We start from the raw sequence: 10,373 nt of genomic DNA, 5'->3' as shown, positions 1-10,373 counted from the left end.
CTGGTCTACAAAGTGAGTTCCAGGACAGCCAGGGCTATACAGAGAAACCCTGTCTCGAAAAACCAAAAAAAAAAAAAAAAAAAAAAAAAAAGAATTAAACTTAAATGAGTAAGTGCATAGTAAGCCAAACTAAAAGACTAGATAGCTGGCGAAGGATGGGTAGACAGGACAAACAGCATTAAAACCAGCCAAACACTCAGCAGAGAGCTACTCTAAGGCAGCCAGCTGGAGTTGCAGTCAAAGACGATGGTCCCCTCGGGGCAAGGCTTCAAACAGGTGAGCCTAGCCAACAGGTGACAGGAAACAAACTTCATCCAGCTGTAGGTCCACAGAATCTGAGTAAGGGAAACCGAGGCAGGCAGCTGGAGCACCGATTGAGCCTTCTCTCCAAACCATGAGATGGTGCTGCCCACACTGAGCGAGGGTCTATCCTCAGCTAATCTGCCCTGCAAATGACCTCAGGCACTCCCACAGCTGCGTGTGCCTCCCCAGGGTCCTACGCATTTTTTTGGAGACAGGCGGGGTCTTTTTATCTGGAGCTTGCCTTGTAGATCAAGCTTCCAACTGCAGGCATGGCACAAACAATAGAGACCCTGGTTGGCAGTGGTTCCCGCCTCCAGCTCTTCTCAAGGGCATTTTCACCCTCTGGGCTGTCGTTATGCCCACTCTCTTCCCTCCAGCCACACAGAGGCCAGACACTGAGATAAACATACTTGGGTCTGAAGCAGGAGGCGGGGCGGTAACTCTGTGCGTACAGCTGGCTTGCTTATCAGTCATCCCAAACAGAGCAGAACAATTCATCAACATAATGCACATCACAGATTATTATAAAAACAAAACACTGACCAACTGAAAAACGAATAAGCCCTGTGTCCTATGGTTCAAAACATTCAGCCAGGACATTATTCTTCTTAAACAAGAAGGTCATCTCAGCATGCAGACTGGCTTTTGTCAGTTAATAGACAGTCAAATTATATGTATGCCCCCCAAAAAATGTTTCTTAAATAAATTTACAATTTTATCAGTGAATGTTTGATATGCATACCTATTTTATATACCTACGTACCTTTGGGTTATATAAAAACTCATGCTAGATAGAAGAGGTCAACAAAAAAGGTTTACGAGGTCCTGCTGGCCAGGTGTGGTGTCATTACCCAGCACTCAGGAGGCAGAGGCAGGAGGATCTGAGTTCGAGGCCAGCCTGGTCTACATGGCATTTTCCAGGATAGACAGGGCTAAATAGAGAGACGTTATTTATTTCCAAAAAATATGTAGGACCCTGGGAAGGCGCAGCTGTGGGAATGTCTGAGGTCATCTGCAGGGAGGATTAACTGAGGATAGACCCACATTCAATGCAAGTAGTACCATCTCACGGTTTAGAAGCAAGCCAGGCGCCAGCATCTCCCTTCTCTCTGCTTCCTGACCACCCTAAAGTCAAGACCCACCTCTAACACAAGCTCCTGCCGCCATGATGTTCTGACCAAGGGCAATGAGTCAACTGACTGGGGACTGAACTGAGAAGTTAGAAGCCAAAATAAATATTCCAGCTTTAAGTTTCCCTGTCGGGGATCTGGTCACAATGATGAGAAAAGTAAGACGGTACAAAATAAATAAACATATAAATAATGTTTATATGTAGGCAGAGCACACACACACACACACACACACACACACACACACACCGTGAGTCACAGATCAGTTGTGGAGCTGGAATCCAGAGCCTACTGGGTGCTGGGGTGAAAGTTCAAAGTTCAGATTTGAACTGCCTGTGGACTAACGTCCTTTCTCGCTGACTCTTGATAGGCAACTGTCTCACTTGCTAACTCTACTCAGTAGACAAGGTACCATTTCTTCTACGTGTGCCTCAGTGGTTTTTCCTCAAAATGGGCCTGCTCATTTATTATCATGGCAGCTTCGTCAACTTCTGGTGTGCATTCTGTCCCGTCAAGGTTTAAGTTAACAAGCTGCCACCAGCTGCTCAATCCCACCCACAGCAGGACCCAATTCCAAGGCCAAAGTGGGGACACTTCAGAAGGAACGTAAGCAACCAAGAAAGAGACTTGGGGGTAGTGTGGGGCGGGAACTGGCGTCCTCCATCTCTCTCAGACGCACAGAATACGGGAACCATCATGAATTTAGGTGTGCCTGGTAGCCTTTGGAACTTTTAATTCCTGGAATGCACGAAGTATAGATCAGTGTTTACTCCCGAGGGAGGCATGGTTTAACACTGGTGCCAGCTTTCCTGGACACACGAGTGAGGACACATTCCCCCAAGGATCTAGTTTTCTCACCTGCCAACCAAGGGTGTCACCCTGGGCTTGAGGACACTATATTTAAAGCACTGGCCATCACCACCTATTTTTAGGATCCCTCAATGTGCAAACCACATGGGACTTTGTGCACAAGTCCTGGGCTCAAACCGGGAATCACCTACCTAAAAACCGCAATTTCTGGGTCCCAGCTCCTTGTGAGCCACACGAAGAAGGTAAGAAAAGACTCACACCCCAAAAGAGCATCATCAAGACTAAATAAATAGCACATACCAATGTTCCTGAGGGCTAGAGTTACCATTCCATGGAAGAACATCTGCCTTACATGCACAAGGCCTTGGGGGATCAAAAAATAAATAAACATAAACCAGCCACGGTGGTATATGCCTCTCTAGTACAAGTGCTCCGGACATAGAGGCAATTGGATCTCTGTAAGTTCAAGGCCAGTCCCCTACCGAGTGAGTTCCAAGACAGCCAGGACTATACTATGTAGAGACCCTCTTTCCTAAGTAGACAGACAGATAGATAGATAGATAGATAGATAGATAGATAGATAGATAGATAGATAGACAGACAGACATAGAGATGATAGACACAAGGGTGGAAGGATGGATGGATGGATAGATAGATAGATAGATAGATATAGATATAGATACAGACAGACAAATAGACACACACACACATACACACAGAGATGATACACTGATGGATGGATGGATGGATAGATAGATATAGATACGGACAGACAGACAAATACACACACACACACACACGATATACTGATGGATGGATGGATAGACAGATGGCCAGTCTCAAGCAAGCAGAGTAAACTTATCAGAAAGAAGACTTTTATGAAGGAACAGGATGAGAGGCATGGAAATGCACATGTATATTCTCAGCACGTGGGAGGTGGAGGCAGGATCAACAATGTCATTCTTCCCTACAGTGACTTTTCATGGCCAGCTTGGGCATTAAAAAAAGGAAGAAAAAAAAAAAAAAAAGTAAAGTAAAGCAAAACAAAAAAAATAGCAAACCAGATAACATTATCTCTCAGGGGTCTTATGAAGCTACCAGACACCAACTGTGGCAATCCATCGGGGGGCAACAAGCCGCCTTTCTTCCCTAAGAGGCCCTGACAAGGGCAAGGCTTTTTACAGATTTTTAGGACAAAATGGCTGACATCATTCTAAGGCTGGTCCAGCGCCTCCCCCTTTGCGGACCTCTCCCCACATGCTTCAGAATGCACCAGGGCAGAGTGGGGGTGCCACAAGCCATCACCAAGAAGGGGGCCCTGCTCTCCAGGTGTCTCCCAAAATACAGCAAGGGCTAGTCCAGGGGGCATGGGTGGCAGCTGTTATGGACTGTACTGTGTTCCTTCAAGCTCGCGAGTTCAAGCCTAAACCCCAGCACCTCACAATATGGTGTCTTTATAGAAACCTGCTTTCTAACCTCACACCGCACGCTGCCAGCCAAAGCTCTAAACAGACTGTACCACCTATATTCTCCTCCTCGTTCTGGGTTGCCCAGCACACCTGACTCAAGCCAATTGCTAGTGCCCAGAAAACCCAGGCCTTCCAAGTTACAATGAGAGGGGTGTGTTTGGACAGTAAGCATAAGCCCTACATAGCAACGGCCCTAAAGCCTGCCGTTCAGAAGAAGCAGGAAAAAAATAAAATCAAACAAAACAAAAAAAATACGACAAACAACAACAATAATTAACAAAAACCATCGAGTGGCTCATACACTTGAGAAGTATCAGGAGATTGATCAGGACTTTAAGATCAGCCTCAAATGTTTTGAGATCCTATCTCAAAACAAAGAAGGCCATCCCATCTTCCTCCCGCTCCCATTTGAAGCTGGACTGCCCCCTAAGAACAAAAGAATACTTTTAAAGTGACAGGGCAGAGCTCCCGTGCCTCTGCCCTGGGCTAACAGAGAAGTTCAAGCTAAACTAAGTGATTTGAGCCCCCAAGAGGGGCTCCCAGTCTCCCACCAGGAGCCAGCAAGTGACGGACTCACACGTGGATAAGGCCACTTTGGACCTTGCAGCCCAGGGCAATCCAGCTGCGGCATGAGTCAGCTCTGCCAAAATCAGCAAAGGACAGACATGAGCAATAAACCGTTGTTTATGTTACTGGGAGTCAGGTGATGGTTTGTTAAAGGCTAGTGGCAACCTGGTACAGCCATCTCCACCCTGGAGTTCTCAGCGCAGACCCAGGCCTCAGGAAGGAACCTAGATATCCTGAGAAGATGCTCACTCTGGGTTGCTCGTAGGCCCCCTTCATCTTCATCTTTTCCCTAATGCTAAAGATCAGCCCAGGACATCCCACATGCTAGCAGGGCACTGTGCCACTAAGCCACACCCAGCATGATTCGTCACCTTCTGAACGCCGGACCTGGCCTTAGGTCCTAGGGTCACAACGACTGCTTTGGAAGAACATCCTGTCTAACCCGAGAAACAAGCACGTCAACAGAAGCGTGGCTAGGATTCACCACGGAGAAAGACAGCGGAGGTAAGACTCAGGCCAGAAAGTAACGGATGTTTTTGTTTGTTTGCCTGAACATATGGGGGATCCATACACAGGAATGAACGCTAAAGGGGGGAGAAAAAAACAAAACCAAAAAAAAAAAGGTCGTGTCAAGCAATCCTTGTTTTCAGTGTCGCTACTCCCCTCTAACTCATTTGCATGAACATCAAATAAAGGCTCATTTGGAAAAATGCTTCAGTGTTCTGTACCACTAAGTGAAATGAAATCAGCACCATTCCATTTGCCTCCCTTCACCTAAGTCGATAATGACTTTTGCTGTTATGGAGGGAGAGAGAATCCAGCTCACCTTGTAAATAATGACTGCCTGCCACTTTGGGGGTGGGGGGATATTGGAAAGAAAAGGGCGACCTCTGAAGGTCACCAAAATCTAGAGGATCACCTCCTCTGACTGCCATGGATCATGGAGACAAGTTCTGTGGGATATCAGACATGATCTGGGGCCCTGGGGCCCTGGGGCCCGCGTACAAAACCACAAAGCGAAATCACTGTGGGTGGGGCTGGAGAGATGGCTCAGCGGTTAAGAGCACTGGCTACTCTTCCGGAGGTCCTGAGTTCAATTCCCAGCAACCACATGGTGGCTCACAACCATCCGTAATGGGAACCAGTGCCCTCTTCTGGTGTGTCTGAAGACAACTACAGTGTACTTATATAATAAAATAAGTTGTAAAAAAAAAAAAATCACTATGGGTTATAGAACTGAAGGGCAGGGGTGTCTATGGAATCACTTCATTCTATAGATGTGCCCTTGGTTCTTAGAATCATGCCCCCCTCCCTCAGCTTTACTGAACTATTAAGTAAAACCGGCAAATAAAAGTTTCATGCACTTAAACAGGATGCCACATGCCTATCATCCCAGCCCTCAGGAGGCTGAGGCAGGAGGATCACCAGTATTGAGGCTAGCCGGGGCTATATACAGTTAAGAGCCTATCTTAAAGAAGAGGAGGAAGAAGGAAAAAGGAAAGAGAGGGAGACACAGAGCGAGAAGAAAGGAGACAGAAGCACCTAGTCAGAAGCACCTAGTCAGAGCATCTAGTCAGAAGCACCTAGTCAGAGCACCTAGTCAGAGCACACAGAATGATGATCTGCTGTCACCTGGGAAATGTAAAATAATAAAGCAACCAGCCTATGCCTCTCCGGTGTCTGTCTGAGTACGAAAGGATATGGCTATGGTTGCTCTTAGCTAATTTCTAGCAAACACTGCGGGGTTAATTATAGCCACTGATGAGTACACCCCCTGGAATGTATCCCTCTAGCTGAGTCTGTGCCAAACCTCCAGTCCCCTAACTCCCAACATAGCCATTCTCTCTTACACCTGACAATGCACCCTCCAGCCTCCATCCTTCTTTGTGATGTCAGATCCTCTTGCAGAGTTCCCCTTCACTGAGTCCCCCCCTCCAATCCTCTAAGCTTTTATTTTAATTTGGGGAGAGGTTCCTGTGGAAGCCCCCTCCAGCTAGAAGAATGGTGGACAGAGGTCCGGGGGCATCCTGTAGGTGCTAAAGAACAGAGCTTTCCAAGGGCAGCAAGCAAGTTTAAACACCCCCCCCCCCAAGCCATCTCTTCAGCCCCGTTCTTGTATCCCACATCAGTATCGTCAACCTTCCAAGCCACGCTGTCTTCCTAGTTGCAGGGCATGCCTTAAATAAAAACCAAGAGGCTTCAAAGGGAGTTTGGAGTGCTCTACCCAACCCCCTTCCAATTCAGTCCTATGTTCTGGAACCTAAGGTACATTATTTCAAACACTTTTAAAGGAAGCTCGGGTGTGGGCAAGACGGGGACCATTCTATCTCCTTGCCACCTCAATATCCAAGCTCTCTCATTCGGCCCTTAATAAGCTCCTCAGCTGTAACTTCTCCCCTCTGTGTGACTAAGACCTCGGGACATCAAGTCGCCAGCATCAGCGTCCAGCCCGCCTCCCCTCTTCCCAGCACTGATAGAGTTAAACACTTGGCAGCCACCTCAAGGTCGGCTTCCCAGACAGAACCTTTTTTTTACTTCTCTTACAGAGTCTCGCTATGTGGGTCTGACTGACCTGGAACTTACGATGGAGACTGTAGACCGGGCTGGCTTCAAACTCACAAAGATTCTCCAGTCTCTGCACCATGATATTCAGCTCTACCCCTTACCAAACGGTGTCACTAACACCTGCCACCCTACCTGCCTGCCTGATTATTAATTAACCTTACCCAGGAACTATGAGATATAAACCACCCAAACAACTTCTGTAGGTTTAGAAGTCAAACATCCATTCTGGGTGGGCATTCATGAGAAGACCCTGTTTGTGACATTGCTGGCAATCTTAAAGACTCGGAGATTCAAATACTCTTGTAGGACACTCCCTTCAGAAACATCCTAGGTTACCAAAGGGTTAATGACCACTGACCAGAGTCCCAGGAATGGAGATGGTTCAGGCCACCTGTTGTGTCCTGGTCTCCGGGGAGGCAGCTGCTTCAAAGCCATCCTCAGCTGAAGTGACTTCCTGCAGTATTCCCTCATGTAGAGCTTGCAGCCCCTACAGGTCAAGTCACATGCCAAGGTGTATAGAAAGCCTAAGTTCAAGAAATGTCAGCCTGACTTTATGCCTGGATGGGATCTACTTTGCCAGACGCCTAAAGATCTGGAAAGGCAAGGAAAAAAAATCATATGTGTGTGTGTGTGTGTGTGTGTGTGTGCGCGCGCGCGCGCGCATGTGCGCGCCCATGCACATATATGTATGTTGTGATATATATATATATATATATATATATATATATATATATATATATATGAGAATGAGTGTATATACACATACACATACATGGGTTTTGTTTGTGTATTGTTTATCCCTTTCCCCTGTAACTCCTGAGTACTCAAAATGGAATGTGAGCCAATCAAACATATAATGGTTAGGCAAATGACTCAGTCCAGCTGGTCCAAAGGGTATTCAACAGCTGTTAGAACTACCTACACTCAGGAAGCTGAGGCAGGAGGATCTCTGTGTATCCCTGGCTCTCTTGTAGATCGCCCTGTAGACCTCTGCACTCAGATTCCATACTTAATTGGGGTGCTAAGTGATGAGAGACATTCTGGAGCAAATGGGTCAAGCTTCTGCCCTTTAGCAGAGGCGGCCTGGAATGAATGGCCTTTGGGACAAAACTAAATAGCCTTGCTGGCTTTAGCAGAAACAAGCAAGCCTTTCCTGGAGCTACGGACTGTGTCACACACACACACACACACACACACACACAAACAACAACAACAACAACAACAACAACAAAAATCCGACAAGGGCCAGGTGGCTTCCGGGACCTGACACTGCTTTCTTTCAGTTAAGAAGCAAAGGCTACACTATAAGGAAGCCCCTTTCTCTTCAAAGACAATGGGAACTACCTGGTCTGCCAACGGACACTTCCCAGACCACAGTGAGAAGTGGATCAGAGTTCATTACAAACAGTAATGGCTACTGCTACCCAGCTAGCCTGTTCATCCAGAAAGGGAGGGGCAAGAGAGGAAAACATTTCCCAGAGCCTTTAGGTCCATCTCGGTGCCTATTAAAAAAATAATTAAAACACCCAGATTCACACCTCGACTAAAAGGACTCAACTAACTCCCTGTGGAACTTTGTGCTCAACACAAAGTTCTTCGAAAAGACAAAGGGGCAACAGCGTGGACTTTTAAAAAGAGGTCAGCAGGGTTGAAGAACTCCAGTAACGGGAGGCCAGAAGCCTGCAGAGAACTTTTCTTTGGGCCGTTTCTAGTGAGAGGGGAGCCGGCTTTTTCCCCCTGACCTGCCTGCTACTCCTTGCTGAGTCTAGGGACACAGCATGACAATGCACAACAGACACGTGCTCAAGCAGCGAGGCCTAGGTGCTGTGGCCTGAAGACCACAGAACCGAGTGGCCACTGACTGAGCTTCATCGGTGCCTTGGTTCTGGGATCTGGTTGTGCTCCCTGGTGCAGGGACAGCTGCCCGAGAAAACAGGCATGGGGCCCGGCTGCGCCAGCAGGAGCCCAAGGTTCATCACCGCGCCAGGATTCCTCTTGTTTTTGAGTTGTAAGAGGAGTAGTTGGGGGAGGAGACCGGGGAGGGGAGAAGCGCAAAAGTGGGTGGGAGCGGCGCGAGGATTGGGAGGGAAGTAGTGAGCCACGAGGATTTCATCATGCAAACGGGCGGGTAGGTTTCATCAGCGTCTATACTGGGGCTCCGGGGCAAGCTGGGAATGCCTGGTTCCCGGAGGCCGGCCCCCACCCGCGCCAACTCAGCTTCCTCTTCCTCATCCTCCGCCACTTGGGCGAATTCAGCGCGGTGCCCTGCCCCCCAGGCCCGAGGAACGTGTTGTTCTGCACTACACCAGACGCCGCCCCTGCGGGGACCTCTCTCTTAACACATGCCACAGGTGGCAGAGAAGCACCCTCAGCGTCCAGCCTCCATTAATGATCGAGTGTCCAAAGCAAAAAGAGGGTTGCCTCGGGAAAGTTTTTTTTTTTTTTAAATAAGTGTGCAGGCGTCACTTATTCCAAGGGAGATCAACTAAACTTAATCTCCAGGCCAGCCTCTTTCCCTGATCCTGTCCCACCCCAAACTGCCCTGACACCCACAGAGGTCGCCCTTAAGCACATGGTGGTCCTGGCAGAGTGCCTATCAGTATCTCCCAGGAAAAGGCTAATAATGCAGGCAGTTCCAGACCACGCTCCACCACACCCAGAAGGCGAGCAACCGAGACGGTGACCCTTCTGCTTTCCCGACGCCCCTTGTCCGTTCCGGCCAGCTACCGCACCCCGCGAATGCCGCCCTCCCCGTCGCACGTGAGACTCCGGATCCCGACGTATCCTCCAGCCCCCCGAGGTCACCCGGGACCCCGGCCAGCGCCTACCTCCCGGGGTGGTGCTGAAGAGTGTGCCGCCCGGGGTGGTGCTGTAGTCCCCNGGCGGGAGCTGCACGCCATCGCCGAGGGCTACGCGGCGAGTGGGGATGGCCCGGCTGGGAGTCTGGCTGCAGCTGCTGCCCGCCGACATGTCTCCTGCACGCCGCCCACGACCCTCCAGCAACCCCGCGGCACCTCGGCCCAGCCCTTCTCGTGCCCGGCCCGCCCCTTCCGCCTGGGCTCCACGCCCCCTGAGTCTTGCGGTCCGCCCGGTCCCACCCAGCCCCAGCCCGCTGCCTGCAAGTGGCTCCCAGCTGCTGACCTAGGCAGCTTCTGTCCTCTCCAGTGCAGGAACCCCAGCGCTGGCCCCTTGGGTTCCTTGGTTCCTCCCCGAGACTCTGAGAAGATCTAAGTAGGGATGACGGTGGCGGAACTCTCCGATTTGGTGGCAGCGTCTCAGCGCACCAGACCGCCTGCTTTCTATATTAGGATGTGACCTCTCGATCCCAGGCCGATCCTCAGAGAAGAAAGGGTGGGCTGATCCTTCGCCCTTCTTAACGTTTCTACAGCTTTTACGGTGCCATAGGAGTCAGAGCAGCGGCTGTACAACGCAACGCACATTCCTGGACTTGAAAGGAGTAGTGGAAGAGTAAGAGGGAACGAGCCAGCCAGCTGGGAACCGAATAAAAATCTGATGAGGAATGGGCAGG

The 10,373-nt window shown here is 49.4% G+C and overlaps 1 protein-coding gene across 2 annotated transcripts in view; it reads right to left on the bottom strand.

Annotated features, from left to right (window-relative positions):
* Positions 1-9,890, bottom strand: part of Eif4ebp1 (eukaryotic translation initiation factor 4E binding protein 1) — a 13,771-nt gene extending 3,881 nt beyond the window's left edge. Inside the window, exon 1 of one of the 2 annotated variants that reach the window (XM_021219493.2) lies at positions 9,673-9,890. In XM_021219493.2, the coding sequence (XP_021075152.1) occupies positions 9,673-9,814 (142 nt within the window). In that variant the 5' untranslated portion in view covers positions 9,815-9,890. The remainder of the gene's footprint in view (positions 1-9,672) is intronic. The other variant, XM_029531979.1, reaches the window with a different exon arrangement.
* Positions 9,891-10,373: the final 483 nt, after the last annotated feature.

Source organism: Mus pahari, chromosome 19, assembly GCF_900095145.1.
Source record: "Mus pahari chromosome 19, PAHARI_EIJ_v1.1, whole genome shotgun sequence".
Taxonomy (NCBI): Eukaryota; Metazoa; Chordata; class Mammalia; order Rodentia; family Muridae; genus Mus; species Mus pahari.
This window is presented reverse-complemented; position numbering and strand designations above follow the sequence as displayed.